The following is a 24,579-nucleotide window of genomic DNA, read 5'->3' as shown; positions in this document are numbered from 1 at the left end:
TAGATGATGAGGTTGAATGATGGAAACGGACAGTTGTAGAGTAGGTGCCCTCCCTCGATGAGTCTTAGACTCCCTAGAGGTGTCAAATAATAATAATAATATTCTTTCTTTTAAGGTTACATGGTGGTCAGCATTCATAGCGAAGAATTTACGGAGAAACAACACACCTGTTAGAATAATTACTTTACTTAAGATTACGCAAGTAACAATTGACATTTCAACCTATGTATTGAGGTCATCATCAGCAAAACATGCGTATGTACAGGATACAAGTTACATGACGTTGCACTATACAAAAGTAAGATGAATCTAAATGTTTGTTAATCATTTATCCTAGCCTGACCTCTGGTGAGAAAATTAAAAAAAATAATAATAATAAATAAAAAACGGAACTACATTAAACAATTTCTAAAGTTCTCTCATATTGAGATTTTCTTCTGTTTAGGGTTGTTCTATATGGGTTGAAGATTGGAATAATTAATCCATCATTTTTGTTCAGATTTGGATGATATTTCAGCATTTCACAAGCTTCTTTGAATTTTCTTTCAAACCAGGTTTTGGTGCTAGGGACTTGGTGCCTTTCCAGTCAATTCTGTGGCATGTTTGGAGTGCATGGTCTGATAGGCCTGTTTTACCATAGTGGAGATATTTAATGTGATGCTTGTGCTCGTCTTTTCTGATTAGGATGGTGCATCCCTATGTAAGAAGCTTGGGAAATGCTGAAACATCATCCAAATCTGAACAAAAATGATGGATTAATTATTCCAATCTTCAACCCATATAGCAACCAGAACAACCCCAAACAGAAGAAAATCTCAATATGAGAGAACTTTAGAAATTGTTTAATGTAGTTCGTTTTTTTTTTTTTTTTAATTTTTATTTTCTCTCCAGAGATCAGGCTAGGATAAATGATTTACAAACATTTAGATTCATCTTACTTTTGTATAGTGCAGTGTTATATAGTTTGTATCCTGCACATATGTGTTTTCCTGATGATGACCTCAATACAGAAATCGAAATGTCGATTGTTACTTGCGTAATGTTAAGTAAAGTAATTATTCTAACACGTGTGTTGTGTCCCATAAATTCTTCACTATGAGTAGCTCGTCTATTTTCCGTGGTAGTACAGTGCACTAATGCTCGAAAGTCGCTCTTTCTGCAGTAAGTGCTCTCTCATCCACTATTGCATTTCACTGATGATGTTTGTCCTGTCGACTGCAATGCTAGCACCTTAAAGACTGTTCCTCAACTAATGTGTAATTTCAGCTGTTCTGGTCACAGATGCACCTGCCAGTCTGGCTCCAACAATCAAACCCCTTTCAAAGTCTAATTAGGACCTCAGTGATTTTTAACATGCAATAAACAGCGGCAGGCCTCCATTTGCCATTATACACATATCTCTAGGAAGGTTGGGAGTATATATCTGCATATCGACTGCATCCGTGTTTGGTGCATCATACACGCTGAATTGCAATACCAATAAAACCCAACCCAATAGCTCAGTGTTTCCATTTTTTTGTCCATTATCTGTATATCAATATAATTAGTGATGTATTGTAAAAAAAAGGTGTGGGAATGCACATTTATTATTATTATTATTTGGGTGTCTTCATGGAGTTCTATGACACCTAATCGGGTAACAACTTCAATCCACATAATGTTTATTATTACCTCATCTTAAATTACCAATAATGTTCTTGCCACAGTCTATGGAAATCCATTTCATTCACTAATCATGAATAAAACAGATTTATAGAGACAAGCTAATTAACCACACTTGCTCTACTTCAAAAATGACCCTTTGCATTCTCCTGTCCTGACACATATTGAAATATCTCTACTCCATGTATGTTATAAAATCTTTATTAACCTGTCTCCATCATGTCTTTTCTGCCTGCCGACTAAACTTTGCAGCCTATATTCTCTTCATAATTTCCCATCTCCCTTTTCAAAAATATTATTATTATTATTATTCAGGCCTCCATGGAGTCAAGAGACTCATCATGGGAGGTCCTCCTTAGGAAACACAAAGTCTATCATACCACTCCTTGAATTCACTGACCGTTCTTGCTCTCACCACTCTTTCAGGCAATGCATTCCATGGTTCAACCACCCTCCACGCAAAGAAACCACTCCTCATCCTCTTGCTATCAGCTTCCTTTCGTAACTTCAAGGGATGGCCCCTTGGTATATAAAATAATAATAATAATAATAAATAAAATAAAATAAAATAAAAAAGGCCAAATCTAAACAGAGTAGTACAGATGTGCTCATATCAAGGTCTAATAAAGAAAAATAGTAGCACCTACTCTTTTCAGGATTATCCTCCTTAATATTGCTGTGATCTTTTAAAATTTTCATAACATGTGTCTTCTGAACATCAACTTGTCAACTATTACATTAAGAATTTTTTGTATAGTTTCTGTCCTGGAAATTCCCGAGAAGAAATTCTCAGAAAATTTTTTAATCCTGTCTCAAATCCCAGGAAAAGCAGCTTAAGACTTGAGGCATTTCATAAATTTAAATTTACAAATTCAAATCAGAAAAATGTAGTATTTATTATAATTTTAAATTTTAGTAAAATGGACTGTCCATTAGCTAATGGACTTTCATACCCTTGCTGAAGTTATATTTCATTTTCACTTTTAAATTTGGATCACATTTCATAACCTAATAATTAAAAAAATATTTATAATTTAAATTTTTATTAATTTTATAAATTTAATATTTCCAATTGAGTTTCAAAATAAAAATAAATCAATCCAAAGTTCAGAAACACTTAGAAATGTAAAAAGGAGAAGAAACTTGGTGCAATTATTGTCCAAGGCAAATTTCATCTAAGGGATTGAACACTAGTGGAGTGATGAGCCATTTAACATGTATGTGAGAATCATATTTTAAAAGAGGTGCTGAGGAAAATATTGAACCTTCAACCTTCAAGTAAGACTGATAAATCAATTTTAAGCTTTTGTAAAACAAGAAAGTTAAGTGAGATTGTACCTAGATTGGCTACCAAAGATGAAATCTCAAATCGAACAACTGCCAATAGTTCTTTTATACACAAATCAAAAACGAATTATGTATCACCAGTACTTTTTGATTTCTATGAACATAAAAAAAGCAGAGAAAATATCAAAATTAAAGAATTAACAGAAACGGATCCCCATTCTGATCTTGCTTTGGATGAGTGGACCAGTATTAGATATTTTATTATTACTGCTCATTCAGATTATGTAAAAATTTTAACTTAGGATTAGTTTGTATATATTGGAAATGTTTGAGGACTCACAAATGCAATTTGGAATCAATTTTAGAAAAAAAAAATTCGGATATGAAAGCTCAGTTTATAATTTACTCTGCCTTAATCATGCCATTCATTTAGCGGTTACCGATGCATTTTGATTAATTGATTCTCTTCCACCAAGAAGGGTTTGAATACTTCACGAGTCCATCTTCTCTACACTTCTCTTAATGAAGTCTTTCTTGAAAGATCTTGAAGGCTGTTGATCTTAGCAGCTTTCTTAATATTAGTGATCCAGCTTATCCTTGGTCTGCCCCCTGTCCATTTGATGGTTTTCCGTCCTTGTAGGGCGATGTAAGGTAATCTCTGTTGATTCATTCTGTTTACATGTCCATACCATTTTAATCTCTTTTCATTTTGTTTGTGTAATATTAGTTCTTTGTAATTTAGTTCATCCCTCACTATGTGATCAGTCTTTTTCTCAGTCCATTTAGTTTGGTTTATTTTTTGTAAGTATTTGAATTCAAATGCTTGCAATTTTATTTCTTCTTTTCTCTTTGTTATCCAACTTTCAGATCTGTAGAGGACCACAGGTAATACCATTATTAAATTTTCATGTAATTTAGATCTTCAGTGATAAGTGATCCCAAATAGTTAAATTGAGTTACTTGTTCAATATATTTATTATCAATATCAATGTTAACTAGTTTATTTTCTTTCCCTATTGTTATTATTTTAGTTTAAGTAAAATTTATATTCATATTATATTTATTGCTAATTTGGTTTATTTTGCTGATCATGGATTTCAGATCTTCTTCGCTGTTAGTAAGGACTATATCATCTGCGTATCTGATATGGATGCTGTTGGTTCCATTTACTGAGAAGCCAGTAAATTCTTCTAGAGCTTCTCTAACGACATTACTGATATATATATTAAATAAGTATGGTGAAAGTGGAGCATTTTATAAAAATATAATAAATAATAAATAACATATATACTTAAAAATAATTTTCATGAGCAAAATCATATAATCCCAGAAATTCCCAGGACTTGAAAAAAAAAAAAGCCTTGAATTCTAAGAACAGAAAAATAGCAGAGACTCAGAGACCCTAGTCTTTAGCATCATCATAGCAACCATAACAAGCCAAAGAAAAGTGGGATTTTCTTTGGCTTGTTCTGGTTGCTATCAAGGTTGCAAATGGGTCCTCCACAATCTTGGAAAGGTTACCTAACCATTATTGCCGTATTACACAGTCTTTAAACAAAATCCATAACATGGTTCACAAAGTCGTAAGGCAAATTCTGCATTGTTATCCTTACAAGATTTCCCACATTCAACAATTGCTTAATCCTGATTGAAGTACATGAGAAACATTTGCCCTGCAGTTTCTTGCTTGGACTGAACTGGAGAACAACTGGCCATGGAACATTTTCTGGACTGTCAAAGCTCACTGCCATCTGGACAGTGCTGTGAATATGCACAACTGCAAATCCACATGGCATGTGACAGATTCTGCTTCATTCCAGTGATGTGCATCTCTCATAGCCAAACAGATGATTCCAACACTTCATCATCAGTGCCTGGATTCAACAGTTTTTATGCAGGATGGTGCCTCTCCTTACATCACCATCCCTGTCAAGCAGGTGCTTCAGACACATTTTAATGAGGATAGAATAATCGGCCACCATTTTCATACAATGTGGCTAGCATGATCCCCAGATCTCAACCCCTGAGACTTTTTGCTGCAGAGATTTCTCAAAGAGGTTGTCTATCATGGACACATGGCCAACTTAGTGGATCCCAAGACCAGCCTTACATGCCATATCCACATGTGAAGTGAAACTCTACATTATGTGGTTAAGCATGCGATTTTACAATTTCAGCAGAATGCCGATAACAGAGGACAGCATATCAAACAAGTTGCTGTGTAACTACACAAAATGCCATGTGTACCCTACAGTTATGACATTTTGAATTACCCATTACGGTATTGCAGCGCCATGTATCACCCTAGCGGCAACGTTTAGCACTAACATTGATTTTTGCACAAAATAAAATTTCATTGGCGCACACATCATCATGTTAAATATTAAATCGTTCCTCTGAGTATTTAACCAGTTAAAGCCTTTCGAAATGTGAACTTTATAATCACCCTGTATATGGCTTGGCTACATAGGTAAAAATTTCATTCCTCTCTCATGTGAAGTGTTAGCACTCCACCAGAATGTAACAAATGGTAAGATGTGTGTTGCATTTTTCACACACAGGTAGATCATCAGTTCTCAGTAAATAAGAATGTTTAAGATGACTGTGGCCAATGCTGAACCTAGAACACCTTCATCTCTTCTGTTTCTACCTTGAATAGACTGCCAATGCTAAATTTCAGGCTTAATTCATGTCATTTGCTTGCCAGTGCTTCCTGCCATTGGGCGGTTAGCATATCAACTATCTAAGAAACTCAGATAATGCCACTACTTCGTGAATGGAAAATGAGGAATGAAATTCATCCTTGGGTTAAAGAAAGTTCTAACCTGAGATTAGGCTAAAGAAAATGAAAGTAATGACATTATCATAATCAAATTACTGATATGTACTCTCAGGTATACAGGATATTATGACAATAATACATGAAAGGTAACATCATTGGTTTCCATTCATTTTACACAAATTATGGACTCTACCCTCAAAATTAATCTGTTGACCTTGATATTATTGGATCTTATATTCTGGTCTTCTAAGACATATCTTGCTCTATCAATCTGCCCAGATTATTTTATTATTATCATTACTATTATCATCTGACCTCCATGGAGTCAGAGACTTATTGTGGGAGGTAAACACTATTGCACACACACACACACACACTGCTCATCCAACCATGCCTTAAACTGATTCAATGTAACTACATTCACAACACACTCAGGCAATGTATTTCACTCACCAACCACTCTTCATTCCTCTGCTCACACCCTCCTTATACAGTTTCCAGCAATGGCCTCTTGCTCTATCTCCCTCTTCCATTCTATGAAAAATCTCTTCCATGTCAACCTGATAATAACTCCTGATTATATTATATGTCTAGAACCTGTTTGTTATTACTTTTGTGAGAATTTTGTACATACTGGAGAGAATACTAATTGGTGTATAGTTCTTTACTTCTTCTTTGTCCCCTGTGTCTAGACTCAAATCAACCAGTAGAACAAGCAGGGTTCCGTAAAGGCTTTAACACAATTTAACATATTCATGCAGTAAAACAAATAATAGAAAAAGCTGAAGGAAAACCAATTGCTTCTCTATTTAGCCTTTATTGATTATGAAAAAGCATTCGATTCCATCAAAACTAATGCAATAATCAAAGCACTCCAGAATCAGGAATTTCTGGAGAATATATGGACCTCCTCCTCCAGGAAATATACCACACTGCAACAGCAACAATCCAACGTCACACAAGTAGCAATAAAATATCAATTGAAAAAGGTGTCTGACAAGGAGACTCTCTATCACCCAAAATCTTTGCAGCAATTCTTCAAGAAATATTTGATAATATAAACTGGACAAACCTTGGTATAAAAATTAATAACAGAAACTTAACACACCTAAGATATGCAGATGATATCATAATTTTTACAAACATTCCGGAAGACTTTAATAGAATAATAGAAGACCTATATCATGAAAGCAGAAAAGTTGGTCTAAAAATAAACAGAGAAAAAACTAAAATCATGTTTAATCATTTTGTAACACCAAAAAACATAATAATAGAAAACAATTTCTTGGAAAGAGTCTCTTCATATACATACTTAGGTCATCTCATTGATCTAAACTGTGGACTCCAAAAAGAAATAAATAGGACAGTTCAACTTGCCTGGGGTGAATTCAGAAAATTGAAAAGCATTTTTCAAAACAATGATGTCCCACTCTGTTTAAAAAGGAAGACATTTAACCAGTGTGTACTTCCAGTCATCACATATGGTTGTGAAACTTGGTCGCTAACAAAAGCACTGGTAAATAAACTAACAACAACTCAAAGAAAAATGGAGAGGTTGATGTCTTTTAAAGCTTCTTGTCTTTTAATGTGATGCCTAGCATCACATTAAAAGACAAGAAGCATAACACCTGGATAAGAAGCCGGACTCACATCACTGACATCATTCTTCATCATAAGCAGCTAAAATGGAAATGGGCCAGACATCTAACCAGGAAAGAAGATGTGCGATGGACCACTATAGTAATGAACTGGATTCCAAAAGAAGGGAAACGAGGCCGAGGACGTCCTAAAAGAAGGTGGAGTGATGAACTGTCAAAATTTGTTGGGAAAAATTGGTCAACCACTGCCACAGAGAAAGGTTGAAAGAACTGGAGGTGGCCTTCGTCCACCAGTGAACAGAAAATGGTTGAAAAGAAGAAGAAAAGAAGCCTATATGTCTCAATCATGTTCCCACCCCCTTCATCCTCCTATTCATGAAACTTTGGAACTTATACTTTCTGTCAATCTGTCCTTGTACTCCACATTCCAAAGACCACCGACTATCTTTGTGAATCTTCTCCAGATCCTTTCCAACATATCCTCATCACCATGAAAACCCGGCGACCAAATCTGTGTACAATAATCCATATGAGGCCTGATCAAGGCCTCATATTGAAAGGCTTTCAGTATCTCCATAGGTAAATTGGTATATCACTATATTATTACAATACTATGAATTAGAGTTGAGTAAGTTTTTTTACTGGACATGGGAGGAAAATATATAAAATTGATAAAAAAAATAGAAAAAAAAAATTCTTTGCCCAGTACCAAATGTACTATAGGTTTGCAAATAACCTTTCATGGGTGGGAGAAACAAAAAAAATCTTTACTTTCTATTTCTATAAGAATACAGGAATAAAAAAAAAAAAAATAAATAAATATGAGCACCTCTGTCAATTAATGAATGTGTCTTGTCATCATTACCTATCTTTAATTGACTCTTTCACTTTCTCTCTTTACATTCTAACATCATTTACACTTTGAATCTTCCTCACAGAAAACTTGATATCATTATATCTGTATCAAATACACTTCTAATCATGAACTTTTTTTTTTTTTGAAAGTTTATTTTTCACTTGGTTAGAGTATAATAAAATTAGTTTAATCCTTTATCCAAGTGTGAGCAAACAAAGTTTGCGCCTGAAAGTATCTTCAGGACTGGGGTAAGGTGGTACAACACCAGGGCAACTCGTTGCAAAGGTGGAGCAAGATACCAACACTCCTAACTCAGTATCTCCTATAATGCAAAACACATCTCCTTGTGGATATGTCTGATGTTATGCATTAAGGGAAGGGCCACTACCCAGACTAGTTTCGACCTTTATTGAGGTCTCTTCAGTGGGAGCCAGGCCCAAGTGGAGATACCAGGCAGAAGCATTAGCAGGTCATCTCCACCTATAGGAGTTGCCAAATGGTGTGCCACCCTTTTTTAATAAATTACTCTGGATTTAGAGAAAGATGTTGAAAGTTTATTTTTCACTTGGTTAGAGTATAATAAAATTAGTTTAATCCTTTTTCCAAGTGTGAGCAAACAAAGTTTGCGCCTGAAAGTATCTTCAGGACTGGGGTAAGGTGGTACAACACCTTGCAACGAGTTGCCCTGGTGTTGTACCACATATCTGCAAGGAGATGTGTTTTGCATTATAGGAGTTTGTTTGCTCACACTTGGAAAAAGGATTAAACTAACTTAAGTATAAAGAGCTAATAAGCTTCATTTCGGCAATGAAAACATTACTTAAATTAAGGGGATATTAAATCCCACATAGTTTTAAAACCAAATAAGAAACTCAAAGATTGGAATCAGAGAGTTTCTTGCCGAATATAGTAAACTATAAAGTATCGGCGACACTAGCGTTAGCAAATGCAAGTGATCCTAGTATGTAGTACAATACCGGACGACTCGTTGCAAAGGTGGGGGAAGTTCAGATCGCTACTCTTAGGTATTTTCCATAATGTAAAAACACATTTCCTAGGAAATGTATGCTGTTATTACATTATGGAGGGAGGTCACTACCCAGACCGGTTTCAGCCTTTTTTGAGGCTTCATCAGTGAGTAGTTAGACCTAATACCGAAGTGTATAGCGAAAAGAACTTATATACTCTGCGAACGAGTTTTCCAGACAGGTGCAACCATTAAGTTACTTAACTATAAAGAGCTAATAAGCTTCATTTCGGCAATGAAAACATTACTTAAATTATGGGGATATTAAATCCCACATAGTTTTAAAACCGAATAAGAAACTCAAAGATTGGAATCAGAGAGTTTCTTGCCGAATATAGTAAACTATAAAGTATCGGCGACACTAGCGTTAGCAAATGCAAGTGATCCTAGTACGTAGTACAATACCGGACGACTCGTTGCAAAGGTGGGGGAAGTTCCGATTGCTACTCTTAGGTATTTTCCATAAACTAATTAAACTAATTTTATTATACTCTAACCAAGTGAAAAATAAACTTTCAACATCTTTCTCTAAATCCAGAGTAATTTATTAAAAAAGGGTGGCACACCATTTGGCAACTCCTATAGGTGGAGATGACCTGCTAATGCTTCTGCCTGGTATCTCCACTTGGGCCTGGCTCCCACTGAAGAGCCCTCAACGGATATCCTCCATAGACACCTGATTAAATCATTAAATTGGATAAATTTATATGCGAACTTTAGACAAAATTTTATGGTTAAGTTAACCTTTTTTGAACAGATAAATTGAGATTGTGTTACAGAGAAATTAGCCTAAAATGGCTAAACAGGTTGACTGAGGCGTGCAAAAACAGAGGGTGAAAGAAATAACAATTGTGGCTAGTACGAATGAAATGAAAGGTGATAAATTTTTTATGAGAGAGGACTTGAAAGTATTGTTAAAGGTAGCGAAAGAAAAGAGTGACAGAGTTAGAATGGTGAGTCTGTTACCGCAGTATGACAGAGAGGAGTTTAGAAGGAGGGCCATAATCGCAAATGATATTATGCGCAGGTTATGTGGACGGTGTGGTGTGGAATTTGTGGACGTGTGGAATGAGTTTGATGGGCGAAAGGACTTATACAAGATGGATGGCCTGCATTTGAATGGACTTGGTGTGCGGAGACTGGAAAAAGTGTTGTGAATGAAGTGAAAATGGATGTGCAGAACCAGGGAAACTAGAACTACCAAGGAGGGGGGGAAGTGGATATCCAGACATCAGTGAGACAGTTGAGTGTAAAAATGTATATAATGTACCTGAGACAGCAATAAGGACAAAAAATGGGAATGGGATATTTAGAATAACGCATCAAGATAGGGGTGGGACAAAGGGAACACTGCAATTCATGTATACTAATGCCAGGAGTATTAGGAACAAGAAGGAAGAATTTTTGGCCTTGATTGGCTCTTCCTGGCCACAGGTTATTGGCATTAGTGAAACATGGCTGACGGAAGATGATATAGTTAGTGGGATAGAATGTGTAGGTTATAGTATGTTTAGGAGGGACAGAGAGAATAAAATTGGGGTAGGGGTGTTATTGATGATAGCTGATGAACTGCAGCCAAGGAGAATTGAAGTATTGCAGGATAGTGAAAGGAGCTCATTTGAGGCTATTTGGTGTGAGATTGATACTGGCAGAATAAAATATACAGTTGGGTGCTGCTATAGACCAGGTGATGGAATAGATGGTGGAGATGGTATGCATAAACAAATTGATGAAATGAGTGGAAGGAGGGTAATTATTATGGGGGATTTCAACTATGGTAACATTGATTGGAAGGAGGAGAGGACACATGTGAGGAAGGAAATGGATTTTATTCAATTATTAAGGGATAACTATCTGAAACAGCATGTAATTGAAAATACTAGGGGTGTGAGAGTGCTTGACCTGGTAATAGTATCTGAGAATTTGACTGTAATGAATATGACCATGTTGCCACCTATTGGTGAGAGTGATCATAAGGTCTTGACCTGGGAGGTGGCTAAAGGTGTGAAATTTGTGATTAAGACAGGGTGTATGTGGAATTACCGTGCTGGCAAGTATGACAAGCTTAGGAGATTGCTTGGATCAGTACCATGGCATGTACAACTGCAAGGGCTGGACGTTGATAGAGCATGGGAAGTGATCAAAGAGCATTTACAGGAGGTTATGGCTGATTGTATACCTAAGGTCCGAATAGTGAAACAAGGAGGGGTTAAATGGATGAATAACACCATTAAGCTTGAGCTGCAAAAAAAGAAACAACTATGGAGGGAATTTAAAGAAAGGGGTGACCTGCAGGCACACGAACGGTATAAAGTACAGGCCAGAAGGGTAACGAGTGTGGTAAAAACAGCAAAAGCCGATTATGAAAGGAAACTAGCTATGCAAGCAAAAGAGAATCCCAAATAGTTCTTTCAATATGCTGCAAGCAAGAAAAAACTGTACATGGCAAAATGATTTTAAGGAATGACGATGGTAAAGAGTTCACTGAACCAGTCGATATAGTGGAGTTACTGAGCGCGCACTTTGCAAAAGTATATCATCCAGGTGGTGACGTTGAAAAAATGAAGGAACCATTAGTTTATATGGGAATTGTGATGAATGAAGTGGAGGTGAATAGTCTATTACAGAACCTTAATGTGAATACATCTGTGGGATTGGATGGTATACCGGCACGGGTCTTGCATGAAGCGGCTAATGAATTATCAGTGCCCTTGACCATGTTGTTTAATCTGAGTCTCAGGTCTGGCTTAGTCCCGAAGGCGTGGAAAGAGGGGAAAATAGTTTCACTGCATAAAGGAGGATCCAAGACTATGGTTGCAAATTACCGACCGATCAGCATATCAGGAGTCGTTGTCAAGGTCTTGGAGAAAGTAGTCAAGGGAAAAATACAGGAATGGATTGATGAAAATGAGATACTGTACAGAGAACAGCATGGCTTTGTGAAGGGTAGATCATGCCTCAGTAACTTGCTCAAGTTTTATAACAAGGTGACGGCTGAACTGGATAAGGGAAATGGGTTTACTGTGATACTGCTGGACCTGGCAAAGGTGTTTGACAGGATACCACATGGAATTCTAATCCGTAAACTACAACATATGGGAATGGATATAGGGTTGGTGAGATGGATAGCTGGGTGGTTGATGGAGAGATATCAAAGAGTAGTTTATTCAGGAGTAGAGTCCAAAAAACGGCCTGTGACTAGTGGTGTGCCACAGGGTTCTGTTCTTGGACCACTGCTGTTTAATCTGTTCGTTAACGATATAGGGAAGGGTCTAAGTGGGACAGTTCATTTGTTCGCTGATGATGCAAAGTTGGGTAGGGCGATAGTGAATGCAGAAGATGTCAAAGTCTTGCAAGATGACTTAGATAGATTGGAGTTCTGGACTAAGGAGAATGGATGGCAATTTAATGTGACAAAATGTAAGGTTATGCATTTCGGAGTGAAAAGATTAGCAGCAGTATACCATATTGGAGGAACTGTACTCCAAGAGATTGATGAGGCCAGGGACTTGGGAGTGTTGGTGGATAGGGAGATGAAGTTTAGGGGGCACATTGCGAAAGTAGCTAAATCAGCTCATCAACTCACTTGGTTGTTGAAAAATACCTTGACGAGCAGAGAAAAACAAGTTATTGTACCTCTGTACCGAGCCCTGATAAGACCTCATCTCGACTACTGTGCCCAGATTTGGTCACCTCGGTTCCTTCTTGATGGGGAGGAGGTTGAGAGGATCCAGAGGCGAGTGACTAAGATGATAGCAGGTCTATGGAATGAACCATATGAGAACAGGTTGAAGATTTGTGGGTTGCAGAAACTAGTTGATAGGCGGAAAAGGGGAGACATGATTGAGACATTCAAATTGCTAAAAGGATTCTATAGGATTAATTCAGATGATATTTTTGAGATCAGGACTGGTGGTGGGAGAACTAGGGGACACCCATGGAAGCTAGGCAAGAGCGTGGTTAGCAGGGGTGTTAGAGCTGGGTTCTTTACTTTTAGAGTGGTAAATGAGTGGAATAAGCTGCCAGAGTCTGTTGCGGGTGCTATGACAGTGAGCGAGTTCAAGGCAAGGTATGATAGATACTGTGAGAATGTTGAACAGCTGCGTGAACATGATGTTTAGGGCCTCCCTCGATGAGTCTAAGGACTCCTGGAGTAGCCCGTGGTAATAATAATAATAATAATAATAATAATAATAATAATAATAATAATTATCGTCCTCTCTCACTGTCTGCTGATCCTCAGCATGCTTTATTCTCCAAAGGCCAATGATGAGAGACATGAACTCCCATTCTACCTCAATAAAGGTCGAAACTAGTCTGGGTAGTGGCCCTTCCCTTAATGCATAACATCAGACATATCCGCAAGGAGATGTGTTTTGCATTATAGGAGATACTGAGTTAGGAGTGTTGGTAACTTGCTCCACCTTTGCAACGAGTTGCCCTGGTGTTGTACCACCTTACCCCAGTCCTGAAGATACTTTCAGGCGCAAACTTTGTTTGCTCACACTTGGATAAAGGATTAAACTAATTTTATTATAATCATGAACTTGCCATACAACACTATCTCCTATGCATTAAAGATACCAAGAAATTATATACTTGGTTTTAATCCTTACCCAAGGAAGCAAAACAATGTTTTGCATGTGAAATATATTCACATCTGAGCTACTTGTACATAGATGCTAATTACTTCACATAACTTGCCATGGTATGTATCCCACAATGCAAAGCGTGCACACACACACTCTTTCAGACGTAAAATGCTATGGGTAATGGAATGGGTCACTGCCCAGACTGGTTTCGACCTTTATTGAGGTCACATCAGTGGGAGCCAAATATGAGAGAGATACCAAGGTTGAAGTAATGCAGAAGTGACATATAACTCATATACAAGTAGTCAAAAGGTGCTATATCTTATTAATAAAAATTTCTGGATGAGAGAAGGCAAGTAATGTGAAATAATTAGCCTTTAAATAGAAGTAGCTCAGACATGAATATATATTTCATGTGCAAAACATTGTTTTGCTTCCTTGGGTAAAGGATTAAAACCAAGTATATAATTTCTTGGTATGTTTATCTCCTTTCTGTATATTTTAAGCTCTTTCATATCGTCCTTTTTTTTCCGTCTTGCATAGTTATTCCCTTTTTTTTTTTTTAACTTCTCAAGATGCTGCATCACTCTGCAGATTCTATTCCTACTTTTATGCTCTCCAATACATATTTTTGGGCTCTGTTATTCACAATTAGATTATCTTGCTATTGAAGCATTTTTGGCATGACCTTTCATAATTTTGAACCCATGACACATATACTATATCTAACAAAAGCTGCTTATTTTAAACTTATTGAACACCGATGACTAGACTGACATTACACTGTTATATTTTACATTCAGCTGTATGAGATTTATTTACAGATACACCAAAATATATACATACTCTCATATTTAATTTCTCACAATCAGACTAGACAGAAACCAAAAATAAGCAAACTTTGAAATAAAATCAAAAAAAACTTATCTTTCCATGGCATGTGGATATATTCATTGACTGACAAGCAAATGCATCCTCCCTTGCTCATCTATATATTAAGATATTTGGGATCTCAAATCTTTTGTACTCCTCATATATCAGAGCAGTGAAAAAGCAACTAAAGTTATGATTGTGACCAAATAATGCATGTCATTTGAAGAGCATTTAACTATTTTGTAGGGTGAAACAAACCCTACTGACTTCCCTGAGACCAAATAACTTAGAAAAATTATAATTTATTTATAGATAAATATAATTTATATTATTATCATAATAATAATAATTATTATTACTATTATTATGATTATGATTCAGGCCTCCATGGAGTCACAAGATTCACCATGGAAAGCCCACCTTAGAAAACACAAAGTCTGTCATACCACTCCTTGAATCCATTGACCATTCGTGCTCTCACCATTCTATCAGGCAATGCATTCCACAGTTCAACCACCCTCAATGCAAAGAAACCACTGCTTACTCTCTTGCTCACAACTTTCTTTTATAACTTCCAGGGATGGCTACTTGTCCCTGCTCCTTACCCTGTTCCACCAAACAAGAGAACTCACCAGTGCAAATCCTGTAACTACCTCTCCATAGTTTAAAAGTCTCATTCATATCACCTCTCCTTCTTCTATCTACCAAACTCTGTAGTCCACATTTCGTCAGCCGATCCTCATAACTAACATTGTATAGTCTTGATATCATCTTTGTTATCTGTTTCTGCACTTTTTCACAGTTAATTTATCCACTTCAAATCATGGGGGACCAAGCATAATAGTCCAGGTGTGGTCTGATCAGGGATTTATATAATGGAATGACAACTCTTTTATCTATGCAGGTCAGCATCCTTCTCAGTATTGCAGCAATTCTCTGGGTTACCTCCACCACCTTTGCAATATGTTCCCTGAATTTCAGGTTTCCATCAATCATCACCAGATCCCTTGCCTCGCCCACTTCCTCCAGTACAGTTCCTCCAACAAAGTATGCCTCCTGTCGATGTATCCAAAACTTCAAGACTTTACGTTTAGCTGAATCAAACTGATATCCCCATTGATTTGCACATCTACCTACTTTACACAAATCCTCTTGCAGGGCTACCACATCTGCACTATTACTAATAACCCTTCCCAGCTTCACCTCATCTCTGCAAACAATTGAATATCCTGCAATCCATTGATAATGTCACTGATATAAAGGTTAAACAATACAGGTCCTAGTACTGAGCCCTGTGGGACCCACTTGTAACCTTCTGCTTCCTTGATACCTATCAGATAGCCAATCCCAAATCCAGTTCACTAAACTGACATCTAAACGTATGTGCTGCAACTTAAATATCAGTTTATTATGTGGTACCCTGTCAAATGCCTTTGTAAAAAAAAAAAAAAAAAAAAAAAAAAAAAAAAAAGGCAGAATATGCCTTTCCCTCATCAAGCAATGCTTAAGTTGCAGCACATAGGTTTAAGATGTCAGGTTAGTGAACTGGATTTCGAATTGGTTATTTGAAATGCATTGCTTGATGAGGGAAAGGCATATTCTGCCTTTTTTTTTTTTTTTTACAAAGGCTTTATTGACATTCAGAGTACTCAGTATTTGAAACACACTCTCTTCGTACACTTCTAAACCTCGAACCTGCCCTATCCATCTAGTATTAAAACCTACTTCTCCAGGATGAAATTCCCCAATAAAGTGTTTATTGAACACCTCAACTATGTCCTTTGCATCAGTCACTCTATGTGGTACCCTGTCAAATGCCTTTGTAAAAAAAAAAAAAAAAAAAAAAAAAAAAAAGGCAGAATATGCCTTTCCCTCATCAAGCAATGCATTTCAAATAACCAATTCGAAATCCAGTTCACTAACCTGACATCTTAAACCTATGTGCTGCAACTTAAACATCAGCTTATCATGTGGTGCCCTGTCAAATGTCTTTGTAAAATCCAAAAAGAGGTAGAATATGCCTTTCCCTCATCAACCACTCTTGTCACTTTATTATAAAAGGCAATCATATTACTAAAACGAAAGTGCCCCTTAACAAATACATGCTGACTCTCACAGATAACAATACCCTCATCTGCCCAGTCCTGTAAATGATCCCTTAAAGGTTAAATTCAAAGAACCCAGTCCTGTAAATGATCCCTCATTAACTTCTCCAAAATCTTAACAACTACTGATGAAATACAAGCTGATCTATAGTTTGACACTTCCAATCTGTTACCATTCTTATGCAATGGCACTATTTTACCCTCTTTCCACTTCTTGGAACCTTTCCCATGGCCAGACTTTCAGTGAAAAGCCAATCAACAGAGCTGTCAGTTCTTTAGCGCATTCTCTCAAAATCCATGGCAAAATCCCATGTACCATTGCTTTATTGACATTCAGAGTACTCAGTATTTGAAACACACTCTCTTCGTACACTTCTAAACCTCGAACCTGCCCTATCCATCTAGTATTAAAACCTACTTCTCCAGGATGAAATTCCCCAATAAAGTGTTTATTGAACACCTCAACTATGTCCTTTGCATCAGTCACTCTATGTGCCATTTTTATCCAACAATGTCATTCTTCCACAATCATTTCTCCTCCTACTGGTCATATAACAAAATAATTTCTTAGGATTTTCATTGGATCTCAAGGCCAATCTCTTCTCATATTCCAGTTTTGTTTTCTTTACCATACCAGTCACTTTCCTGGCCTGAGTTCTTATATTCATCATGCATATGCTCTCCACGTATCTCTTCCATAACCCATTTTTTACCTGCAGTTCTCATTTGATATTGTTTGCCATTCACTTTACATCAAATTTTGCCCTCTTCTTCACTCGCAGTATGCAACTTGCTATTGTTATTGCTGCTAATAAATATTCCTTCACAAGTTCCCAATCACTGATGATATCCCACCCTTCCAATTCCTCCCTCCATGGAACTTCCCCAAGTTGGTATCTAAGACTATTATAATCACCTGTCTTATAATTTTGCATACATTCATTTTTCTTTGATACTCCTGCATGTCTATTCATCTTCCAAGTCAAAACCACATGGTCATTCCCTCTCTCCAACTATGGGCAGAGATGTCATCTGAGTTTTGGATTTGGTCATAGCATCAGAAGATCTAATTATAACTGAGATGACATGTAGAAGGAACCATGTGTTCCTTCTACTGATGCCTAAGATGTTTGTCCCTCAGCAGACCAAAAATTCCATTCCACTGCTACATGCAGTTTCCTCTTCCTAATTTATAGTGCTGTAGTTAAAATCACCCATAACAATCATTATTTTTTGCACTCATCAAGCTCAACTACCTAAACATCTCTTACACACAGTTCCTTTTTGTCTTCAAATGGCCTCAAATCATTCACATCTTGCTCTTCACTCTCTTTTTTTCCCTGGCTTTTAGCAATGCTCCTCCTAAATATCCTGTCCTGCTGAACTCTTCCTCACACCACATGTTTCAAAATCATTAGTGTAATTACTCTCTAAATCCTGAGTACATAAGTCATCACTTACCATAAGCAGTACTCCACCACTGCATTTGTCCATCCTAGATTGTCAAAAAATGCTATACCTTGCTACTTCTATTCTTGTCAGTATATCATCTTCCACAAACCATGTGTCAGAGATTACAATAATTTTTGGACAGCAGATGCTATCAGTGGCACCAATTCATTTCCTTTATTCTGGATACTCCTGGCATTATTATAAAGAATCAAGGCATTGTCACTGTTTCTATACCTATCATTATCCCCTCCAGACTCCACTGAATTCAGCATTATTGAATACAGCATTCAGTATTCCCCTTTCTCCCAACACCTATTTCACAAAAGGCCATCCTTGCTACCATTCACCCTGACAATTCTAGTTTCGTTTCCCTGCATTGATACGCTGACTGGTTCAGAGAATAACATTCTCACCAGATGCCCACATTCTTCCTCTTTCAAATGTAAGCCATCTGTTACATACAGTTCCTTTCTCTCTTCAAATGGCCTCCAAGCATCCACATAATCCAAGCCTCCCTTCGACATATTCTGGCCATTATATTATTCATTATTGATGCTCTTCTCCACAGCTCTGCATTATCATACCTGGGCAACACACTCACTATCTTCCCTCTCTCAGTCTTCTTCCATACAACTTGAAGCATGAACCTTAGATCTCTTGCTACTCTCGATTCACACTTCTTCCTGTCATTCGTGTCCACCATCAGCATCATCTCATCCACCCTTTCACCTTGCTTAATTGCCATAGTCACACTCTATCATTCCTCCAGGCAAACGCTCCTCTAGCATTCTATCTTATGCACCATGGCCCATCGAGTCTCCATACATCACACCTCTTACCACTCTTTTCTTTCTTTCATTCTTTTCTTTATTTGTTCCTCCCACTTACCTGTTGTCTTGTAATTTCTCCATTCCTGGTTGCAGCACTGTCTCACCTTTCTCTCATTCTCTCTCTTTTACTGATTCTCCTATTCTCTCTCCTTCTATCATTCCCATAACTCTTTCTCACCCCTACTCTGATTCGTTTTGCATTCATTGTTTCCAGTTGTCTAATCTTATCTTTCATGCTTCTGAACTTGTTTCTGATACATTCCACTTCTTCTTTCAGTACATCCATCTCTCTCTCTCTCTGCAAGCTACCTACTCTTACTTGTAGGTAGCATGCAGACGTTCATCCTTCCAATTAACACCATCTTCGAAAACTTCACGATATTTCAAACCTATTATGCTCTCTACTTTTATTTTTTCATTCATATTGAACTTGTGTTACTCACTTGCAATCACGCTACTCATCTCTCTTGGTCAGTATTCTGATGTTTCTGATGTAACGCTGCTGAGGTCCATTATGCTATTTTCTAAATCACAAAGTTCTTTCCATTTTCTGCATATATGCTCTCCAATCTCTCATCTGCCACATTCCTAACTACTGGGATGCACACATGCTACAAGCACTGCATACTACAAAATCCCATAGATGGTAATAAGCCATTGGCAAACTGAGATGTGGCTGCAACCATTACTTAAACACTGCACAAAAAACACTACCAACTATACTGAAATATTATGTTTGTACAAAATCCCCAAGTGAAAATTACCCACAGATTATACATTGCATCTGGCTTAATTCTGTATAATTTAAAGTAAACACTCTAATAAATAATAATGAAACATTTTTTTTTTTTTTTACTGCTATCTCGTAACAATATAACCTCTCCATCTGGCAGATAAAAAAAAAAAGTAAAGAAAAGTTCATTCAGTTATCAGCAAAGGATATTAAGTCCTTTCTATGGCAAACAAAAGTCATTATCAAAGCTTTAATGGCTTGCATTATTAAAAAACTATAATGGAAGTACAGAATTATTGGAATTATTTTATCTTGTCTTGTTTATTTTATCTCATTTTTGCAATTCTATACATATTTTTCTTGTAACTCAGTTAACGACACTCACATTTTCATACAGATCCATTATATCAGAATCTCCTTCAATATCAGGTGACAATTCTACTTTCACTAAGAATTGGGCCAAATAAGCTCGTTTTTTAAGTTCAGGAATCCGATGCAATAACCATTCTAAGATATGATGGATCACGCTCTTTTCTCCAGATACAATGCCTTGACGAAAAGTGCTCCTTCAAAATAATTCAAAAATACAGATTTTAAACAAAATAAATAAAAAATTTAAACAGTATGATTAAAGTATATAAAAGCAATTACTCAGTTAACCTGAGTAATTCTGATTCTCTCAAAATTCAGTAGAAGTTTTTTTTTTTATTGAGAAAAAATAAATAAATAAATAAAATTTGTTTTCATAAACCTTTACAGAAACATTACCTGAACAATGCTAAGCTAATACATGACCAATGCATTTTATGTGACCATCATTCAACTATTACAAGAAGTTTCTGAGATTATTATTATCTACACATATTCATGGGTCTAAAATCTGATCATTGAAAGCTCACACTAACCATGATTTGTACATTACCTCTTTTTAACCTGATTAACTGATATAATCGACTTTCATTATAGCAAATTTGTAGGACCACAGGATCAGTTTGTTATAGTGGATAGATTGGTATTGAATTTCATTTCACATAGCATTGTGAAATGAAATTTCATAAATTTTGCAACCCACAAACCTTCAATCTATTTCTCATCATGAGTAGACAATGTCGTCTGTCACTGAATCTTCTTCACTAATTCTTCATATAAAAAAAAAACAGAGGTGACCAATTTATGGATAATAATCCATATGTCTACAAAACCTTATAAAGAGAGATAAAACTTCATCATTCCTTCTCATCAATATGTTTATCAACGTTCTAATGACTGATTCTTGCCAAATTCTGCAATATGTCCCCTGAACATTAACTCCTTATCTGCTACCATCTCTAGTCTCATCAATTTCCTGCAGTAACAGTCCCATTAATGTAACACACAGCTCAATCTTTTCAGCCCAAAGTGTATAACCTTACTCTTTGACACATTAAACTGGCAACCATTATCCTTTACCCAACAAACATGAGCTCACATCTCTTTATTTACTACATTACTCCCAAGATTAGTATCATCAAAAAACAAATGAATACTTTCCCTCGGATCATTCCCAATATTATTCCAAATATCAAGTACAGAGTCTGTGGTGAACTTGAATCAAGGAGTAGGCAAGTAATCAATGGTGTACCATAAGCTCTGTTGAGTTGCTGATGCTCAATTTGTACATTCGTGATAATGAGAATGATTTGAGGGGAGAATCCGATGGCCCCATCAGAGATAGTGAAATGGAAGAATTTGAGAGGGAGAGCAGAGAGCATGTTGCTGAGGTACATAGCAGAGAACTTGGAAGAAGAGAATGTCTAGGAAGATAAGATAAATTTGAAGGTAGAAACAAGCTATCTGGTTGAGATGGTCTACATTTGAGTAAGAGCAACAATTTGAAGCAAGTAGCTTGCAACTCAGAGGAGTGTCTATAGACAGTGATGATGGCTCAATGGAAGCAGTGAAATCAACTGTCTTGTGTAATGAAAGAGTGAGAAATTCTAGAAAGGAAATGGGAACAAGGGACAAGTGATTGTGTTTATATATACACCAATGCAAACAGTACTAGAAATACAAGGGTGGTCTGAAATGTTCTCGACCTTAACCATAGATGGCAACACTATCGGCAAGATTTTTTTTTCTAAGCTGGTACATCTGTCATAAGCATCCATGTGAAATTGCAAATCATTCTATCTAGTAGTTTGTTTTATACAGCTGTCTGAAGCAAAAGTGTTGTCTGTATCCCTTGAAATGGATAAAACTGAGTATTGTGCAGTTATAAAATTCTTTGTAAAAGCAGGTTTAATGCCAAAAGAAATTCATTCGAAGTTCATAAAAGTTAATGAGCACTGTTCTCCTTCGTTTTCAACAATTAAGAAATGGGCTGCCAAGTTTAAACGTGGCTGTACCAGCCTTGAAGATAATCCACGTGAGGGATGTGCAAATAGTGTAACACCACCAGAAATCATTGATATGCACGATATCGAATGGGATGACCGGCGAGTCAAAGTGCGTGAAATTGCTGAGACTACATGCATTTCAAAAGAACGTCCAGGTTATATTTTACATGAAGCAAATGAAAAAGGTTTGCACAAGATGGGTGCTGCAATTGCTCACAGCACATCAAAAACACACTCGTATGAAAATCTCTGAACAGTGCTTGGAGGTTAACAAGAATAAAACTGATTTTGTGCATCAATTTATTACTATGGATGAGACTTGGATTCACCATTACACACCAGAATCCAAACAGCAGTCAAAAGTGGACAGAAGCCGGTTGTTCAGCGCTAAAGAAGACAAAGTCAGTTCCATCAGAGGAAATGTCATGGCATCGGAGTTTTGGGCTGCTAAAGGCATTTTGTTTATTAATTATCTTGAAAAGGGTAAAACAATAACTGGGGAATATTATTCTGATCTTTTAACCAGACTTTCTCAAAAAAATTCATGAGAAAAGACCAGGTTTGCAGAAGAAAAAAATTATCTTTCATCAGGACAATGCACCTGCCCACAAAGGTGTTTTGACAATGGGAAAATTAAGGGATCTGCACTATGAATTGTTGGAACATCCACCCTATTCCCCAGATTTGGCCTCCTCTGACTTCTATCTCTTCCCAAAACTAAAACTCTTCCTTGCTGGTCAGCATTTTTCTTTTATTAAGAGGTGATTGCAGCTGTAGAGGGGTATTTTGCAGATCTTACTGAGAACCACTACAGGGACTGGATAATGGCACTGGAGCATTGCTGGAATAAATCTCCCTTAAACTAGTCTTAAGGGAGATTATGTTGAAAAATAAAAATAATTTTGAAATTATAAATTTCAAAATTATAATTTTGAAATTTTTCAGACCACCCTCATAAAGAAGTTTATTGGCTGATAAAATTAGTTGGTCTGCAAATCGTTGGTGCCTGTGAAACATAACCATTCACAAGTCTGGTGGTAAGGCTGGTATGTTGGCTATTCATAACTGGATTTTTAAGGAAATTAGAACGCAGGCCAAGATTAACTAAAATAAATTTAATTAATATTCCAATATTTCGACAAAGTCCAATAGCCATCATCAGGGAACAACATATAATAGGACACATGCAGGCACTACACTGAAGCAAAGAAGCTGAAGCATATTATTATTATTATTATTATTATGTGACACCTCCAGGGAGTCCAGAGACTCATCGAGAAGGACACCTACTCTACATCTCTCTGTCTCCACCACTCAATCCACCAACTACAACTAACCATAACTACACTAATGGCATCTATCACCTGCCACCACCACTATTATTTTCCACAGACAATCACAATATCAACTGAAAGTAGATCTAAAGTCCTAAACATTATTTAGGACTTTATAAATAAAGTCCCAATTTATTTAGGCTAAATTGGGTGTCATTGGCTGTTAGGCTGAAGCATGGAAGATGAGAACTTCCAAAATTTGGGGCAGTTTCATGCAACCAAATTTGTTGGGATTAGGGTGGTTTTAAGGCAGAAGCATATTCAAGGAAAAGTCTTTTATTATTATTATTATTAACATCTGACCTCCATGGAGTCAGAGACTCATCATGGGAGGTACACACTATTGCACACAAAGCTCATCCAAATGTGCCTTAAGATGATTCAATGTGTCTACATTCACAACACACTCAGGCAATATATTCCACTCACCAACCATTCTCCATGCAAAGAACCTTCTCCTCACTCCTCTGCTCACATCATTTTTATACAGTTTCCAGTGAAAGCATCATGTTCTACCCCTCTCTGATTCTATGAAAAATCTCTTACATGTCAACCTCATAACAACCTCTGACTAGCTTATATGTCTCAATCATATTCCCTTCCTCCCTCTTCCTGCTATTCACGAGGCTTTGCAATTTACATTCTCTGAATCTGTCCTCATACTTCACATTCCAAAGATCACTGACAACCTTCGTGAATCTTCTTTGGACCCTTCCAACATATCCTCATCACCATGAAAACCTGGTGACCAGATCTGTGCACAATAATTCATATGAGGTCTGATCAAGACCTCATATGGATTATTGTGCACATAACTTCTTTATTTCTGCATGTCACGGGCCTCCGCATCAATGCCATTATCCGATGTGATGTCTTCACAACTTGTGCAATGTGGCCGCTCAATTTCAGGTCCTTGTCCACCACCACTGCCAGATCTATCATTTCTTCTACCTCCTTTAAAGTTTCCCCATCAAGTGTATACTTTGCATCTCATCATTGCTTACCAAATTTCAAAACCTTACACTTTGCAACATTGAACTGACAGTTCCACTTACCCCCATTCTTGCAATCTA

The 24,579-nt window shown here is 36.8% G+C and overlaps 1 protein-coding gene across 2 annotated transcripts in view; it reads right to left on the bottom strand.

Annotated features, from left to right (window-relative positions):
• Positions 1-24,579, bottom strand: part of LOC150095072 (intraflagellar transport protein 81 homolog) — a 397,333-nt gene that overhangs the window by 264,805 nt on the left and 107,949 nt on the right. For both annotated transcript variants that reach the window (XM_090411322.1, XM_090411321.1), the window contains exon 4: positions 20,183-20,363. In XM_090411322.1, coding sequence (XP_090267448.1) covers positions 20,183-20,363 — 181 coding nt within the window. The remainder of the gene's footprint in view (positions 1-20,182; positions 20,364-24,579) is intronic.

Source organism: Typopeltis vanoorti, chromosome 21 (genome assembly GCF_054136105.1).
Source record: "Typopeltis vanoorti isolate ZY-2024b chromosome 21, IOZ_Tvanoo_1.0, whole genome shotgun sequence".
Lineage (NCBI taxonomy): Eukaryota > Metazoa > Arthropoda > Arachnida > Uropygi > Thelyphonidae > Typopeltis > Typopeltis vanoorti.
Note: the sequence above shows the minus strand (reverse complement) of the source record. Positions and strands in the feature narration are given on the sequence as shown.